Here is a 17,413-nt window from a genome sequence, read left to right as displayed (position 1 = left end):
CTTCCTAAACGACTTACAAGTAATTCGTCAGGTTTAAATTATTTAAGCGGGAAATTTGTTTTTTTACTTTTAGGCAGGAATATTTGGACGACTTACATGTAAGTCGTCTGGTTTAAATTATTCACCAGACGACTTACAAGTTAGTCGTCTAGACCCTAAACATAACCCCTAAACTTAATTAACTATCTAAACACTTCATAAAATCAAATTAAACTTCAAAAGTGTTTACTATACACAAAAATAAACACTTATAGGTAAAATTTTAATTTTTCAAAAAAAAACCTTCAAGCTTTCCAAAATCTAACCCTAAGAATACATACAATACTACAACATATGTTGTCAAACTTAAAACCGAAGAATATCGTGATTAATTACTTTCACTCATCTATGCTGAAAACAATTCAATTTTATTATATCTTAATTTAGATTACTTAAAATTGTTTGTAATTACATTATTTTAATTTTTCATTTGTCAAAATAATTTTTTTAAAATTTAAAAATTTATTTTTAAAATCAACTACACTAGACGGCTTGCTTGGAAGTCAAGTAAGTCGTCAAGACGACTTCCGGCATTTCAGACGACTTACTAGGGTTATATTCGTAAAAATAGTTTCTGTTTTTTTGTTTAGTCACAAAAAGCTGACTGTAATTTCACAAGACTTTTAAATTAGTTTTGTATTTGATTAAAGTTTAGGTATATGTTTGCATTAAAAATTATGTTTTGAGTCATATTTGGCGAATCCCCCCTAGATTCAATCCAAATATGCCACGGGCGATACATTAAAATGGGACTCATATAACTTTTTACAGAAAACTTAGACCATCTCCAATGGAGTATCTATGAAGGTTTTATCTCATGGTTCTAAGTAATTTTATATTCAAATTAAATCAAAAAGAAGAAAAATAGATAGATGTGGTTCTAAAAATAGATGTTTTGGAACCACTTCTAAGTGATAGATGTCACTTACTGACAGGGTAGTAATTTAAAGGAAAAAAAATTAAATCCAATTGTTTTTCTTTCTCTTTCAAAATTTTGAAATTTAGAACCTTTAATTGGTTCTACCATTGGAGGAATTAAAACTAAACAAGTACTTAAAATTTTTAATTTGATTATTTTTAATGAAAAATTGATTTAAAACTCTAACACAATATCTATTGTTGGAGATGGTCTTAAAAAGTAATTTTTGTGGAACAAAAGTTATCCGAGAACATTTCCTCGAAACATAATGACTTAACCAACAGCTTTTCGAGCCAACTAAGTTTTACAGCAAAGCTTAATAAAATAAAACTAAACAATTTTTTTTACGAAACTGGAGCCCAAAGACGTTTCTTTAATGTACACCCAGAGTCGAGCACTAAGTCACAGCGAGAACACAGCAACGGGTATCCTTGGCCTATGGGCAACTTCTTCATGAAGGAAGAAGGGGACGTGAATCATGTGTCTGAAGGAAGGATGGGATTTTCTGGAACATTCATGCGTTTTGGTTCATTGTGGTGATGCAAATGGCGGCTGGATTGTTTCAGACCGTCTGTTGTCGGGAACTGGTTAGGGAAGAGGAAGAGGAAGAAGAGGTTATTGTGGGGATTCGGAACGGACGGTCATACTTGATAGCTAGCTACTCGTGTTCTTCATCAATATGGTTGGGGATGGTGTGCACAATCTTTAACTTCTTCTTGCTTTCTTGTTTTGGAATGGTTAAAGCTAAACCAGAGGTTAATCACTTCTGAATGGTTTGATACTAAGTTGTCCTTGTACTCTCTTACCAGGCCTGGGCGAATGAGAGTCTACTCAGAGAACAAAACCAAGAAGTTGCTACTCTAAGGTTCTTTTTTCCTTTAAGGTCTTACACATTTTCATTTCACAGGTTTACTTAGTGAGGAGTTTACATATGGATGCTACTTTTTTCTTTCTTTCTTTCTTTCCAAATATGCAGAAGGGAGCGTGATCACTTTGAAGCTGAGAGGTCCTAAAATGTACATAAAATATCTGAACTTGAGGAGCGTTTTCAGGAGAAAGAGAGACAATACGCTGAATTGCAGGAACAGGTTCTCTCATGAATCTTGTAGTGTTATTTTGACAATGAATAATTACACTAAACATTAGGTTCTTTATCTTGTAGAATAGGATTGCTCAAGAAACAAGGATGAGCAGCTGAGAGAAGCATGAGCTTGCCAATTTAAAGGAAAGAGGAGGAGGTGGCTCCAAAACCAATTTTAATGGTGACTCCCAGATTATCAAGAAGAGCGGCATTCAAATCGAGGTTTTGTGTTCTCTTGGCAATGAAACAATCCATGCTAAAGCACTTTTGAAATGGATCCTAACTTAACCAAGGCTGCCTTTTCAATTGTGTAGAAAAGGGATGTTGATCTTCTGAGGAGGCATGGGTACCTTCAAGCGGGTCAGATGAACCCTCTGCACTCATTTGTCATGCACCAACAAGAGATTACTCGGGGGCCTTCACCTCAAGTTGCACCGTCAGTGTTACTGCAGCAAAATGTGTGAAGACTAAGAATCCATCTTTTGTTGGAAGAAAGCTACAGGTTAATGACCATATGTAGTCTTTCTCCGCAGGCTAGTTCAGAGATGCCTAAACAGAATCATGTAAGTGCCTACGGACGGTCCCCTGCTCAAAGTGATCTGGATGTTCAATCTAGCAATGGAGCTCAGTAGGGATCAAGTACACCATCGTCCTCTGTAAATAAACAGGTAGGGGATGTTCTTGTTAACTACATTCTAATGGAACTTGTTCAAAACGATACTATCTTAGAGAGTGCCCCTTTTACATACAGTTAGTGGAATCTAGCAATGGATCAGAGACAGGGCCGGCTCAACATTTTTAGGGGCCCTAGGGCAAAAAAAAATTTTTACCTTCTAAAATTTATATACTTATAATATAAATTATATATAAAATTTAATATGTAATATTTTGTATATATTTATAATGAAAATAAAACTATATACATATCAAATAATTCTGGGCCCTTTTTATTTTGATTTATTATATTTATAATTTTTTTATATATAAAAATATAGATTTATAAAAAAAATGAGCCCCTTAATTAGTATTATACGGGGGGACACGGGCTTGGGCCCGGGGCGATCGCACCGCTTGTCCCCCCATTGAGCCGGCACTGATCAGAGAATAACTTTCAAGACATTTCTTCACAGTTCCGTGATGTGCTAAGGCTAGATTCTTACAAAGTGGTGTTGCTAGCCATCTCGAGGTCTGTCTCATTGATAGGTACAAGCATACTTATGAGAGGAGAAGATTGAAGAAGAGTGAAGAGAAGAGAGGAGTCGCGGAGCTGAACGAGGAAGCTTGAAGAGTAATAAAGGATGAAATAAAGACACGTGTGTGTTAAGTAGAGAGACTATAAATACTAGCTGAGAGTTTGTTAGACGGTTATCGAGAGTTTACAATTGTGAATCTTAGCATATGAGCTGAGAGCTACTCAGGTGATAGAGTAGTTGAGGATTCAGGTGATAGAATCCTCCATTGTTGTAATTCTCGAGTTGCTTCATCAATAAAGAGTGTATTTCCAGTAGATACGATCTTTGATCTTACCAATTGGTGCGGTGAAACTGGTTCGAGATCACGCGACTGCGGCGGAGATTTGGACGATCACGGAGAAGACGAAGTTGCGATCGATCCGATCTACGGCGGAAACGACGAGTTTCGAGAACGATGTCGAAGGCGAAGATAGCACCAGAGACTCCGATGATCGGTTCCGAAGAGGAATTTGAGGTCGAGGAATCCGATATGACGGTGGATTTCTTGAGAGGTGGTTACTCGAGACTCAATCGCGCGATGAAGGAGGTAGAGAGTAATCAGGAGAAGACGAATCAAGAGCTCAACGCGATGCGACAAATCTTAGAGCGCCTTGATCCACTACGGAATCAACAACATCATTCACAGCCAAGTTCCTCCCGCGATCAGGTACACTCTCGTCACTGGGAACGAAACCGGGAAGAACAATCGCTAGGTTATCGATCTGGGAATATGAATTTGGATACTAGAGATTCGATGTTGAAAAAGATACCAATGCCTGTGTTCTCGGGGAAGCAACCTTACGTATGGATCACAGACGTTGAGAGATGGTTTAGTATTGGGAGATATGAGGATATGGAGAAACTAGAGCTTGTTGCATTAAGTTTGGAAGGGTGTGTGAAGAAGTGGTTTGGCTGGGAGCTGAAGAGGAGTGGGTTTCAGAATTGGCAAGAGTTCAAGGAGAAATTGCTTTTGCGGTTCACTGAGTCTATTGAAGAAGAACCAGCAAGTCGTCTCATTGCACTTAAGCAAACAGGTTCAGTGGCTGAGTATGTATCTGAGTTCGAAGAGTTATCAGAATTGGTTCCGGGATTAACTGATGAGTTCTTGATCAAGATCTTCTACAACGGACTCACACAAGAGATGAAAGAGGTAATCAGAATGAAAGAGCCTAAAGGACTGGAGAACCACATCGCAGCTGTCTTGAGAATGGAAACAAGCGCATTCTGTAAAGTGGTCAGTGCAGGGGGAAATCGTTATCAGAACCAATCTCAGTCAAATGCGTTAAAGTCTTCATCTGGCTATAATTCACACAGACTTTGGAGTGGGAATGACAAACGAAATCAGACTGCAGGTGGAGTAAGTGGAGCAGAGAATCAGAAGAAAGATAGCACCACGAGTACTACAACTGCGAATCTGCGGCCTCGTTTGAAGCATTCTAAGGAGGAGTTAGATAGGATGAGGAAGGAGTTCATATGTTTCAAATGCGGTGCCAATGGTTGGACAAGAGCACACATATGTCCCAATAAGGAGATGAGAATCCTAACAGTCGTCAATGGTCTGGAAATGGAAGTTTTGGAGGAAGATGAGAACTCGGAGGAAGAGGTGATTGTGTATGCTCCAGCTAAAGAAATGAGGATTCTTTCATTGAATTCGTTTGTGGGAAAGCAATCACCAAGAACAACAAAACTTTATGGGAAGATCAACAACTACAACGTTATTGTCATGTTTGACAGTGGAGCTTCCCATAATTTCATCTCACCTAATACGGTGCAGAGGCTCAAATTGAAAGTTTATGCTGATACGAGCCTCGACATTCTGCTAGGCAATGGAGCAACAGTTAATGGCACAGGCGTGTGCAAGGCTGTTACTTTTCGCTTAGCAGAAACCGAATTCATTTCGGATTTTATAGCTTTGGAATTGGGAATGGTTGATGTTATTTTAGGAATTCAGTGGCTAGAGACGTTGGGAAAATGCGAAGTAGATTGGAAGAAGCAGGAACTGTCATTCGTGTATCAAGGACACAGAGTGACATTGTTCGGAGATCCACACTTGCATTGTTCTTCAATCTCATTAAAGTCACTGTCTCCTATCTCTAATGCTGAGACAAGAGGAAGAGAAGCGCTTTTGTTCTCAGCAAGCGAGGTAACCCCATCCATTCCAGAAATTCCGAGAAAGCTGCAGTCCTTGCTGGATGAGTTTGATCATGTTTTTGCAATGCCCACGGGTTTACCACCCTTCCGAGGCTATGATCACGCAATAAACTTGAATCCAGGGGTGACTGCAATATCTGTACGCCCTTACAGATATCCTCACGCAACCAAAGTAGTGATGGAGAAGATGGTTAGTGAGATGTTACAAGCAGGCATAATAAGAGAAAGTACCAGTCCTTTCTCCAGCCCAGTCCTATTAGTCAAGAAGAAAGATGGGTCATGGCGTTTTTGTATCGACTACAGAGCCTTAAACAAAGTGACAGTGCCCGACAGGTTCCCAATACCGGTGATTGATCAACTTTTGGATGAACTACATGGCGCTACAGTTTTCTCGAAGATTGATCTGAGAGCAGGATACCATCAGATACGAATGAAAGAGACAGACATCGAGAAGACTGCTTTCAGAACTGTAGGGGGTCATTATGAGTTTCTAGTCATGCCATTTGGACTTACTAATGCCCCGGCAACATTTCAGGCGTTAATGAACTCCATCTTCAGACCGTATTTACGCAAGTTCATATTAGTTTTCTTCGATGATGTGTTGATTTACAGCCGCAACATGGAGGAACATGAGCAGCATCTGCGGATTGTCCTACAGATTTTAGCTGAGCAGCAGTTACTGGCAAACAAGAAGAAGTGCTCTTTCGGCTAATCTCAAGTAGAGTACTTAGGCCACATTATTTCTAAAGATGGAGTAGCCACTGATTCTTCAAAAACAAGGAGTATGAAAGAATGGCCAACTCCAAAGACAGTAAAGCAGTTGAGAGGGTTTTTGGGTTTAACAGGATATTACCGACAGTATGTGAAAAATTATGGCATCATCGCGAGGCCATTGACGGAGTTACTTAAGAAGGACAATTTTGGGTGGACAACAGGAACACAAGAATCATTTGACCATTTGAAGAAAGCCATGGTTTCAGCTCCTGTATTGGCCCTACCTGATTTTACGAAGCCATTTATAATTGAGACTGATGCGTCGGGTTTTGGGGTGGGAGCCGTCTTAATGCAGAACAAGAAACCAATCGCATACTTCAGCCATGCTCTAACACCAAGAGAGAGGCTGAAACCAGCATACGAGAGGGAACTCATGGCAGTGGTTTTTGCGGTACAAAAATGGAAACATTATCTACTTGGTAGGAAGTTCGTGGTCCATACAGATCAACGGAGCCTGAAGTATTTGTTGGAGCAGAAGGAAGTGAACATGGAGTATCAGAAATGGTTGACGAAACTTCTAGGCTATGACTTTGATATCGTATACAAGCCGGGTTGCGACAATAAAGCGGCAGATGGGTTGTCTCGGATTGAAAATGGGAGTTTATTACACTGTGGATCAGTCTGTTTGGCATTGACAATGCCTTCAGTCATTCAAATCCAAGATATATACAACGAAATAGCGGCGGATGTAGAATTGCAGAGGATGATTTCGTTGGTGAAAAAGGGAGAATCAGTTAACGCGCATTATCGAGTGATTGATAACAAATTATGGTACAAGCAGAGGTTGGTTATACCGAAACAGTCGACGTTGATACCGTTGATCCTGTTTGAATGTCATGATGGGAAAATAGGGGGTCACTCAGGAGTATTAAAGACAGTAAAGAGAGTTCAGACAATGTTCCATTGGGAAGGGTTATACAAGACGGTGCAGAAGTATGTCTCAGAATGTGGAGTTTGCCAAACTCACAAGTACTCTACACTATCACCGGCAGGGTTACTACAACCCCTACCAGTTCCAGAGCGTGTATGGGAAGATATCTCAATGGATTTTGTGGAAGGTCTGCCTACTTCTCACGGTATTAACGTGATCATGGTCGTTGTTGATCGCTTGAGTAAATATGGCCACTTTATAGGACTGAAACACCCGTTTACAGCAGTGGATGTGGCAAGTAAATTCATGTCAGAGGTCGTTCGTCTCCACGGCTTTCCAAAGTCGATTGTCTCGGATCGTGACAGGATTTTTTTGAGCAACTTTTGGAAGGATTTGTTTCGTCTCTCGGGCACTAAACTGAAGTATAGTACAGCTTTTCAGCCACAAACAGACGGTCAAACAGAGGGCAAGCTTGCTCTCAATGGGGGGAGTATTGATAGGTACAAGCATACTTATGAGAGGAGAAGATTGAAGAAGAGTGAAGAGAAGAGAGGAGTCGCGTAGCTGAACGAGGAAGCTTGAAGAGTAATAAAGGATGAAATAAAGACACGTGTGTGTTAAGTAGAGAGACTATAAATACTAGCTGAGAGTTTGTTAGACGGTTATCGAGAGTTTACAATTGTGAATCTTAGCATATGAGCTGAGAGCTACTCAGGTGATAGAGTAGTTGAGGATTCAGGTGATAGAATCCTCCATTGTTGTAATTCTCGAGTTGCTTCATCAATAAAGAGTGTATTTCCAGTAGATACGATCTTTGATCTTACCACTCATCCCAATTCTTAAATCATTTATTCATCTTCTCAAAAAAAAAAAACAAGTGTGTTAAAACATGTTTTGGCTGCAGCTGTTTATGATGGAAGGGGACTACATTCAAGTCAGAGAAGGTGCGCAGAAAATGGTAACAGCGTCAGTTTCAGCAGCAACGTACAAAGTGGCGGCAGCAGCAGCTTTATCATCTCCAAACTCAATGTATGTGGCAATGACTCCTATGGCTCAATCTCAGGGGTTAAAGAAGAATGACAAAACAGTGCAAAGAGGAAGACAGAGTTGTGACTTTATGGCGAAGCAACAAAGAAAGCTCTGATTTTAACTTGTGGATGAACAAATTGATCATGTGAAAATTGAAAAGGCATATAACAGCTGAAGCAGGCGTGACAATCTCCTAATTTTGTCTTTCTGAGAATTTAGGAAATGATCAAACCTAAAAGCATAGCCACATAAGAGAGAGTGAGCTTTGGGTCTCCAACTGTTAACAATATATATAATATGAGGAGAGTGAGCAGTTGAGCTATAAACGAAGCGAAAATAAACAGTCTTGGTAATGACATGTGTGCCATATTCTTGCCAATGGTCGGTAGCGTGTATGACAAGCTGTGGTTCAAACTTTTTTCTTTTTTTTTTTTTTTTTTTTTTTTTTTTTTTTAATCAACCCGAAAGAGCGTCAAAGTCGAAATACAAACCGGACTCGAACAAAACAATCTAGATCAATACGTTTGCTAATATAGTTTCGCACCACCACTAAACCGACGCGTTCTGCTAAATAGCTTAGTAATCACTAAACTACCGATGACCGTTCTCTTCTATTGATGTTAATCCCGGGGAAGTGGGTTTTACCTCTCGGATGCCGGAGTCCCCGAGACGTCGCCTGAAGGAGCTGATAATCAGTGATCTTGTCGGGTTTGCATTCTTCTTTGTCGATGAAGCGCAAGACATACAAGGAAAAATTACCTCAAACGCCGAACAATGCAAGAATCGGGCTTGTGCTCACCACCAAACTCCATATAGAAAGCCTCCCAACCTGCACGAAAAATGCTTATCACACTACCAAAGCTGTTCAAGTGACCACCTTTGACACTGGGATATGTGAATCAGCCAAATGTTGACACCAAGCGCCAAAGAGCAAACGACCAATGAAGACCAAAAGCTCAATTCGCATTGACATTTGCTGCTTGTCGAGAACCGAGAAGCAGAAGACCGTGCTTGTTAAGCCTCTTCCTGGTGCCAACAGGGAAGAGGAAGCAATGTGAACCGAGAGACAAACTTCGAGAGGAAGACCGCCATCACCAACCCGAAGAACCATAGAGAGACAAAGCAGCGGAGGTCCATAGCGAAGAGGGTCGACGAATAGCCGCCGAAGAGCCATAGACGACTACATTTAAAGCTGTTCTCGTAACCCCCACGTGCCGGAACAGAGTCGAGCCACCATCTCCGCCTGCGTAGCCCAAACTCAAGACACGGCTCCGAGGTAGAAGGATCCTCCGGAGTTCACTAGACACCGCCGACTAGACACCCAAACTCCAAGACACCGAGGAGAGAAGTTATGTCCACCGACGATACCGAACGACACCACCGGCCAGAGATTACAATGAACCTCAAACCAGGGAAGCCAAACCTTCACTCCTCCGCCAAGGACGATGAGCACCGAGAGCAAATCTGAAAGTGTTAAAAATCAGATCTCCTCCATTAAACCCTAAAAGCCGGCTCCAAACCACCTGAAATCACTACACAACCTCGCCAAGAGACCAGATAAAGCGGAACATCACCAGATCGAACCTCTCTCGAGCAAGGCCTTCACCGGGAACAAAACCCAAAACCAGTTTCTGAAGCATATCGGATGGGAGAAGGACAAACCGGTGGAGAAGCAAAGGGAAAAACCGAGGTATAGAGAGAAGGGAGCCTCCGGCGCCGGTGGTGGTGCTCACGCGCTAGCCGGACGCCGGAGCTTTATCAGATTTTGTTTTGAGTTTCGAGAGGAAAGTTGGAGAGAAAGAGAAAGCGTCTCGTTTCGACTATCAAACTTTTCTCTTTGTTACCAGATTTTCAGTTTATTCAACGTAGATTTTGTTTGGTCTGTAAGATCAATTTTTATTTGTCTCTATGTCTCATATTAATGAAAGTTAATGGCTCAGTTTGATTTCACCAAGAGTTCTCTAATAAGAGCTGCCATGGGAAACTCAGAAATGAATGAGCAAATCAAACTAATAATGGTTCTTGCCAGGAAACTGCATATTGTCATATAAACCACCAAAACTACATGTTGATTTTATGAATAAAAAGGAACATATCAAAAGTCTACACTGCCCAATCATAGGAGGGAGGATAGTTTGGAGATTCCTGAAATAATTTGCGCTTATGAAACTACACTTGACACAGAAACCACAAAACCTCTAGCTACTCTTTAGTCTTTTACCAATCAAAGGATAACGACTTCACAATTGGTAGAGCCTCTTGGGATTCGGAGAAGTTCTTTGAGAGTATAATTATCTCTAGCTGAATTACCCACCAAACGTAGAGTGAGTCTCTTGAGAATTGCTGAATTCTCTATAAAGTACCTTATTAGCTTCATCTCTGCCGTGAGTCCCAAGATTCGGACTTTGAAATCAACATACTCTAGAGACGATAACATGCACTGAGGTACAAATGGAAAACTCATTTCCTCGGAGATCATTTTCTCATAATCACAAAACCAACTCTGATGAGGAAAAAAAAGAAGAAGAGTGAATTCATTAAAACGCAAAATATAATATATTTCATTTAGATGAGGAAAAAAAAACTCATAAGGCTTAAGAGAATTCGAATCATCACCAAGACGAAAGACTTCACGTTCGGGCAGCTGTCAAGAAAGGTTGGTAACCATTTCAAATCGGATATACGTAAAGTAACATGCAGGTGGGACATGTAACCAAAGCGAGGCAGCAGGTCTAATTCTGAATATTGACGACAGATTATCTAGATACAGAGAAATATATGGGTCATAATGTTTCATGATATAAACTTACATGTCTAACACATACATTTACATATATATATATATATACCTCGAAAGTGTTGGCACATAGCGTCATATCCATGACCCTAGTGATCCCGAGGAGAAAACTGTGGACGTTACTTCTCTTGCGTTCATCAAAAAACCCCGAACCAAAGAGGAGAGAAATATCTATCTTGGCATTGGACTCCAAGTTGTTTACTATAAAGCTTTCTGATGCGTAATCGTAAATGCTCAAACAACATAGTAGAGGAGCATCAATCACAACTCCCGGATCAGATGAACGAAAGTGAAAATGAGCTCGTACTAAATTGAGCTTCTTTAGTGACCGAGACTGCAGCCTAAAGGTTTTTGTATCTTCCTGATGAATAGTAAGATTTAACTCTTCAAGGACAGGGCATGATGATACAAGTTTCTCAAAAGTGGCTTCATTGGGATACCAATTATCTTCTAAATGCATAGTCTTTAGACAAGGCAAGTAAACAAGCGTGGCATCATCCAAGAGTACTTGAGAGAGTTTTAAGTCTACCAAAGTCTCACTGTTATACAACTTTAAGGGTTTGGTAAAGAAGTTGGACACTCCACACCAATGTAAATCTAGATGTTGGACCTTACGTTTGATAGCTGCATCAATCCAGGACGAGACATAGGAAGCAACATTGTCAATTTCACCAATAGTAATAGTTAACTTGAGTTTGTGTATGCATGAAGCCCTATCGGAGTTGAAAAACATGTTGCCAAAACTCACAAAGGCGTTTAGATCTGTGAAGTCTTGGGAGTTAAGTTCCAAACGAGGAACCCAAAGCCAGAGGCTTCTCCATCGGGTGGACAAAACGCTAGTCTTAACAGCTTCCTGTAAAGGAAGATGATAAAGTATGTGACATATCAAAGGATCTGGTAGCTGGCTTATTATATCTTCCTTAAACCTCAGACGCAACCCTTTGAAACAAGCGTGCTTCGCTTCCTTTTGACCAACCATATATATGTCCTTTCTCCAGTAAACAAAAACAAAACTCGTCAAAACAATTCAAAATGCAAGTTCTATATGAACGATTTGGAGCACGTGATTACAGATGCATAGCTTGCAACCAACCTAAACGGGAAAATCGAATCAAACAAGAAAACCCTATAATGATTACCCGCAGATCTGCCCAAAATTCTAGCTCAAACGAATATGGTGAAAACACTTCAAGGCATGAAGCACAAATCAAGTATCAAAACCCTAGTTTTGTTCTTAACCGACCAACTCGGTTATTTTGCTCCGGTTCTATCTTTGTGTCCACTTAACCGATGCTCGGTGGGTGTTAACTAATAATCTAACTAAAGAAATTCGACCAAGACAGCCCAACCGCAGGGTTTGAAATTGCATATTGACTTGGTAATATATTGCAGCATGAGAGTCAACAATGGTGTTTCCAGTTACTAATCATTTTAGACCATCAACTTTCAGTTGTTATTAAGGTAAAAGTTTTTTTATATATATATATATATTGTTGTTATATTAGTATGTTCGTTAGCATTTGAATTTTATATATAATACTAGATTATGATCTGTCCTCGAAAGAACGGGTATATTTTTTGTTTTATATTTTTAAAAAAATTATTTTATATTTGTGTTTTTTGTAATTATATTTTTGTTTAATAGTAATCTAATATAATTTTTGACAACTTTATTGAACAATATCAAAATTTAACAAATATATAGGTTGTAATTAGAACTGGATTTCTGTAAGAAAAAAAAATTAAATGAAATAGGACTGTATTTTTCTCGTCGGAAGCAATAGACATATCATTATACAATTTGTTTTATATGTATCTATCTATAACAATAAAGTAGACTTAAGTCTCTCCTCATGCTGTTAGAACATAAGGATAAATAGTGACACGTGTTGGTTTTTGCTTAACTTTCGAAGCAGTTTCTTCGTCTTAACTTTTGAATAAAAGACAAGCATGAACCACATTATAATACAAATTTCAGCATGTTATATAGAATTTTCTTTTGCCAAGAATAAAGAAAGTCAAAAACTCGTTTACACACAGATTTTTGATGATAATAAAAAAAAGAGAGGCTATCAAACAAGTGAACAACGAACAACATGAAGTCTTGAAAATGTTCCTTAAAACATGTTTCATCTCATTTACTCCAACGATAATAAACATACCAAATCGCCTAAATTGCATTCCTTGTATGGCAAAAGAATTTACCACATCAAACTGATTTAATCATAATAATCGTCACATGCTTAGAAATCAACAACGACGACTTCACATATGGTTGAGCGTCTTGGAATTTTCAGTAGTTCATAGAAGATGTCATAATCTATTGAATCATGGTTGACATTTAGAGTGAGTTTCTTGAGGCTTGTTGAACTCTCTAGTAAGTACCTGACTAGCTTCATTTCTGGAAAATGTCCCCAGATTGCGAAATCAACAAACTCTAGAGATGATAGCAAACACACAGGCACAGATGAAAAACTTATTTGATTCATCTCCCTGGGATGCATTTCCTCATCATTGCGCAATTCCTAAAGAGAAAAGAGAGGATTAGAACACAATGAGAAGATGCATGGAATCTTCAAAGGTATGAAAAAAGTCGATGATCATTACCAGTTCGAGGGATGTCAGATTCGGGCAGCGCTCAAGAAAAGTTGGCAACCATTGTAAATAGATGCACAAACTATAACATCCAGGCGGGTCATGCAGTCAAACCGAGGCAGGGGTTCTAGTTTGGAATAGTGATGAATGATCTGAAACAACCAGAGATAATTGTGTATATTGTTGTGTTAGAAACTTTTCATCATAGAAAATCAGCATGCATCATATATTATATACCTCGAAAGTGAACGCAGATATAGTCATATCCCTAACCCTCGAGATCCCAGACAGAAAATTGCGTATGTGGCTTATTGATGAAACATTTGATTCGTCAAAAGCCTCCAAACCAAAGTCGAAAGAGATATCTAGCTTAGCATTGCACTTCATATCCTTTACTATAAACATTTTTGATACACCGTCACTGATTCTCAAAGAGCATAGTAGAGGAGCATCAATCACAACTCCTGGAACAGAATCAGACTGGAGAGAAGAACTTCGTAGAAAACGGAGCCTCTTCAGTGATCGAGAATGGACCCGATACACTTTTGCATCATTCCTTAGTACGTCTATCATTAAGTCTTCTAGGACAGGGCAAGATGAGACAAGTCTCTCAAAAGTGGTCTCTTTGGGATAAATGTTGTTATATAGATGCATAGTCTTCAAACATGGTAAGGAAACAAACTCCGTATCAACCAAGGTTAGTTGAACGAGTTTTAAGGATACCAGTGTCTCACAGACATAAAGGCTTAGGGGCATCTCATGAAAAGAAGACCCTCCTCCAGTACGGCGAACACATAGATGTTGGATCTTACTCTTAACTAAGGCATCAATCCATGGTGTGAGATAAGATGCTTCGTTTTCATCAATCGTTAACTTGAGATTGTGTATGCATGAAAGCCTGGTTGAGTCGAAATACCTGTTACCAAAACTCACAAAGGCGTTAAAATCTAGGAACTCCCAATGTGACAATTCAAAACGGTGAACCCAAAGCCAGAGATTCCTCCATCGGGTAGATAAAATGCTTGTTCCAACAGCTTCTTTTGTGGAGAGAAGAGAAAGTACATGACATATCAATGGATCAGGTAACTGGCTTATCCTATATTCCTTCAAACCGCGGTTCAACCTTCTGGAACTAGCTTGTTTTGTTTTCCCTCTATCAATCATGTCTTTTCAGGAGTAGAAACTAGTCTGCGTAACAAAACTGAAAACAAAAGTTTTAGAGAGACAGCCTGGATGCATGTGAAGATAAATAGGAAAACATAAATCTGCGACCAACACTAATCAAAAATCTCATTGAAGCTCTTTTGGAGAGAGAGAGAGAGAGAACCTAGATCAAATGGGACTTAGGGTTCTTCAAGGTCTTTTGGTTTATTTGGCCGAAGGGAATGCAGTCACTTCCGGAAATGTAAACACTTGCCTGGAAATTGAGTGTTTACCTTTCTCACTAATGAGTGTGTTTTGTTTAGACTGAAGCCCAACAACTGAAACCCTAATAAGTTTGGGTTAAGTTAATTTATATGAATGTGGGTCGTAATTTGACTGCCCTAGAAATCATATATTTTATTAATATGATTTATTAATTGTTATTTACAGTTTCCTATTATTTATTAATTGTTCTCAACATTTTTTTTTTTGCAAATCAACGTTTAGACAAAGAATGGCCAATTTGTTTCTGAATGTGCACTACAAAACTATATATCGTCTTTTCTTCAAAATACTGTTTGTTGTATGTTTTAATATAATTTTCAAAACAGAAATTGATACAAACTAAAACTCGAAACATAGCAAGCATAAGTTTTTCCATGTATTGTTCTTTGATTAATATTCATCTTACAGTGAGATGCTCAAATACACATTTTGCAATAGTATAACATTTTCCATGACTTAGATACAAATACAACAATGATGTTACTATATTGACAAGAACAAAACAACAAAATGCATATACAAGTTCACAACATACTAAATCAGATTTGATGGAAAAACAAGCTCAAATATGAAAACCCAGTTCGATTTAAAAAGTTGTTTTACAGACACATAGAAGACAATACTTTGTTTCATAAAATATAAAATAAAAGTCGAAACAGAAATTGTTATAACACGAAAACAATTATAAAGAGACATAAGAAAGGTTAAATAACCTCACATGTTAAACAATGTTCTTTTCCAATCGAAGAAAAACAACTTCACAAGTGCTAGAGGCTAGAGCATCTTGGTATTGTAAGGAGTTCCTGGAGAATTTGCTTTTTTTCTATTATGGTTCTCAAAACTTAGACTCAGTTTCTCCAGGACTCTTGAATTCTTCAGGAAGTATCTTACTGGCTCCATTTCTCCTTCATACCCCAAAATCGGACTTTTCAATTAAGCAAACTTAAGCGATGATATCAAACAAGGAGGCATGGATGAAAACATCACCTTTGGCTCTCCACTATCCCTAGGACGATCAACCAAGTCCTGTGAGAGTAAGAAAAAACAAAGGAAAACAAGTTAAGTAGATGCATAGATACAATCTTCACAAACAATATTATAACAGAGGTTAGAGCTATTCTTCACCAAGATGAGAGATTCTAGCTTTGGGCAGCTCCTAAGAATTATTGGCAACACTTTCAGATCGAACACAGAAAAGCTAGCGCTCAATTGGGATAGGTAAGGAAATTGGAGCTGAGGTTCTAATTGCTTGATGACCTGATAGCAAATGTAAGAGACAGCATTAATTGATTAAACAAAAAAAAAACTTATGGAGAGAATTTTTATGTACTTGGATATTTGCAAATCTATATACCTTAACAGTAATATGAATAATGGCTAGACATCTGGCCCTTGAAATACTGGCGAAGAACTTGCAAACCATGCTTTTAATTTCTTCGATGAACCATTAGCATCTAAATCATAGCTTGTACCTAAGGAGATATCAATATCCACCTTGGCAGTGAAACCTATATTGATTATCTTCAAATTCTTCGTTAAGTAACACTTAATCATCAAACTCTGGAGTAGAGGAGGATCAATAACCACTCCATTTTGTAAAGGCTGATTTATAGTTAACATATTCTAACTGCATGATCTTTAGACAAGGTAAGGAAAAAACCTCCGGAGCATTAACCATGCATGCCCCATAGAGACGTAAGTGTACCAATGTCGCACATGTATACAAGTTCAAAGGTATCTGAACTTGATCCATGAATAAGGATGCAAAATGAACATCGAGATGTTGACTATTTTGAATGATAGCAGCATCTATCCAAGGGGTGAGATAAGATGTGTCATCAATACCATGGGTGCGAACATTTTACCTGAGTTTGTGTATCCATGATAACTTGTGTTTATCAAATAAACTGTTGGTAAATCTTACTAAGGCATCGAAACTGGAGAATGAGTGAGAGTCCAAATCAGGAACACGTTCCCAAAGACTTATCCATCTTTTGGATAAAAGACTTGTTCTAAGAACATCACATGTAGAAAGATGAGTAAGGATGTGAGATATCAAATCATCAGGTAAAGGGCTTATCCTATCTTCATGCGACCCGTGGTCACAAGTCTTGGGTTTCTTCTTTCTACCCACCATTTGTTTCTCTTCAAATTAAAACACAACTATAGAATCTGCATCAGAAAATGTAAAACTTGAAGTTTATGGAAAGGACTATCTGGTTTTGGATGAAATAGGAACAACATGTCGTCCAAGCAATCTAAGCAAAGTTTTTAACTGAACCAAAAGAAATTCTTATACAGCGATCAAGAAGTATTGACGAAATGGTAAGATAAATGATTCCAAAATCATAATTAAAGAACAAGAAAGAGAGGGAAACAAATCTGAAAAATCCGCAACAAATAAGATCCGGCTAGGTTTTCTGAAGACTATACTAAAACTTAAGAAGAGAAAAAGAACCGTAAGAACTAACCATAATATGGCTGACGGGACTTAAAT

The 17,413-nt window shown here is 38.7% G+C and overlaps 4 protein-coding genes across 7 annotated transcripts; 1 reads left to right on the top strand and 3 right to left on the bottom strand.

The window, feature by feature from the left end:
- Positions 1 to 168: 168 nt before the first annotated feature.
- Positions 169 to 6,186, top strand: LOC103844839. Of its 3 annotated transcripts, none has more exons than XM_033282380.1 (3): positions 169 to 1,823; positions 1,935 to 2,046; positions 2,121 to 6,186. In XM_033282380.1, exon 3 carries the CDS (start codon positions 3,687 to 3,689, stop codon positions 6,132 to 6,134), a length of 2,448 nt encoding a protein of 815 aa, XP_033138271.1. In that variant the 5' UTR covers positions 169 to 1,823; positions 1,935 to 2,046; positions 2,121 to 3,686; the 3' UTR covers positions 6,135 to 6,186. The 3 variants fall into 3 exon arrangements, with proteins under 3 accessions (XP_033138271.1, XP_033138270.1, XP_033138269.1); XM_033282379.1 differs by having other exon boundaries at positions 169 to 2,046; positions 2,121 to 2,261; positions 2,354 to 6,186; XM_033282378.1 differs by having other exon boundaries at positions 169 to 2,261; positions 2,354 to 6,186.
- A 2,303-nt stretch (positions 6,187 to 8,489) lies between these two features.
- On the bottom strand, positions 8,490 to 12,115 carry LOC103844837 (putative FBD-associated F-box protein At5g53635). The gene is made up of 3 exons (XM_033282381.1): positions 10,946 to 12,115; positions 10,713 to 10,856; positions 8,490 to 10,599 (listed from the first exon to the last, which is right to left on the bottom strand). The coding sequence occupies exons 1-3, from the start codon at positions 11,870 to 11,872 to the stop codon at positions 10,321 to 10,323; spliced, it is 1,350 nt and encodes a 449-aa protein (XP_033138272.1). The 5' UTR covers positions 11,873 to 12,115; the 3' UTR covers positions 8,490 to 10,320.
- A 235-nt stretch (positions 12,116 to 12,350) lies between these two features.
- LOC103844838 (putative F-box/FBD/LRR-repeat protein At2g05300) lies at positions 12,351 to 16,355 on the bottom strand. Of its 2 annotated transcripts, XM_033282383.1 has the most exons (3): positions 13,726 to 16,355; positions 13,501 to 13,640; positions 12,351 to 13,418 (listed from the first exon to the last, which is right to left on the bottom strand). In XM_033282383.1, the coding sequence occupies exons 1-2, from the start codon at positions 14,650 to 14,652 to the stop codon at positions 13,515 to 13,517; spliced, it is 1,053 nt and encodes a 350-aa protein (XP_033138274.1). In that variant the 5' UTR covers positions 14,653 to 16,355; the 3' UTR covers positions 12,351 to 13,418; positions 13,501 to 13,514. The 2 variants fall into 2 exon arrangements, with proteins under 2 accessions (XP_033138274.1, XP_033138273.1); XM_033282382.1 differs by having other exon boundaries at positions 12,351 to 13,640.
- On the bottom strand, positions 15,484 to 16,454 carry LOC108870164 (F-box/FBD/LRR-repeat protein At5g53840). The gene is made up of 3 exons (XM_018655463.2): positions 16,271 to 16,454; positions 16,042 to 16,173; positions 15,484 to 15,942 (listed from the first exon to the last, which is right to left on the bottom strand). Exons 1-3 carry the CDS (start codon positions 16,337 to 16,339, stop codon positions 15,850 to 15,852), a joined length of 294 nt encoding a protein of 97 aa, XP_018510979.1. The 5' UTR covers positions 16,340 to 16,454; the 3' UTR covers positions 15,484 to 15,849.
- Positions 16,455 to 17,413: the final 959 nt, after the last annotated feature.

Source organism: Brassica rapa, chromosome A10, assembly GCF_000309985.2.
Source record: "Brassica rapa cultivar Chiifu-401-42 chromosome A10, CAAS_Brap_v3.01, whole genome shotgun sequence".
Classification (NCBI taxonomy): domain Eukaryota; kingdom Viridiplantae; phylum Streptophyta; class Magnoliopsida; order Brassicales; family Brassicaceae; genus Brassica; species Brassica rapa.
Note: the sequence above shows the minus strand (reverse complement) of the source record. Positions and strands in the feature narration are given on the sequence as shown.

Coding starts and splice junctions, on each gene's coding strand:
- LOC103844839 (XM_033282380.1), top strand. CDS start 3,687: ATGTCGAAGGCGAAGATAGCACCAGAGACTCCGATGATCGGTTCCGAA.
- LOC103844837 (XM_033282381.1), bottom strand. CDS start 11,872: ATGGTTGGTCAAAAGGAAGCGAAGCACGCTTGTTTCAAAGGGTTGCGT. Junction 10,857..10,945: donor TATGTGCCAACACTTTCGAG/GTATATATATAT, acceptor CTCTGTATCTAG/ATAATCTGTCGTCAATATTC. Junction 10,600..10,712: donor ACGTGAAGTCTTTCGTCTTG/GTGATGATTCGA, acceptor TTTCCTCATCAG/AGTTGGTTTTGTGATTATGA.
- LOC103844838 (XM_033282382.1), bottom strand. CDS start 14,652: ATGATTGATAGAGGGAAAACAAAACAAGCTAGTTCCAGAAGGTTGAAC. Junction 13,641..13,725: donor TATCTGCGTTCACTTTCGAG/GTATATAATATA, acceptor TGGTTGTTTCAG/ATCATTCATCACTATTCCAA.
- LOC108870164 (XM_018655463.2), bottom strand. CDS start 16,339: ATGGTTTGCAAGTTCTTCGCCAGTATTTCAAGGGCCAGATGTCTAGCC. Junction 16,174..16,270: donor TTATTCATATTACTGTTAAG/GTATATAGATTT, acceptor ATTTGCTATCAG/GTCATCAAGCAATTAGAACC. Junction 15,943..16,041: donor AGCTAGAATCTCTCATCTTG/GTGAAGAATAGC, acceptor TTACTCTCACAG/GACTTGGTTGATCGTCCTAG.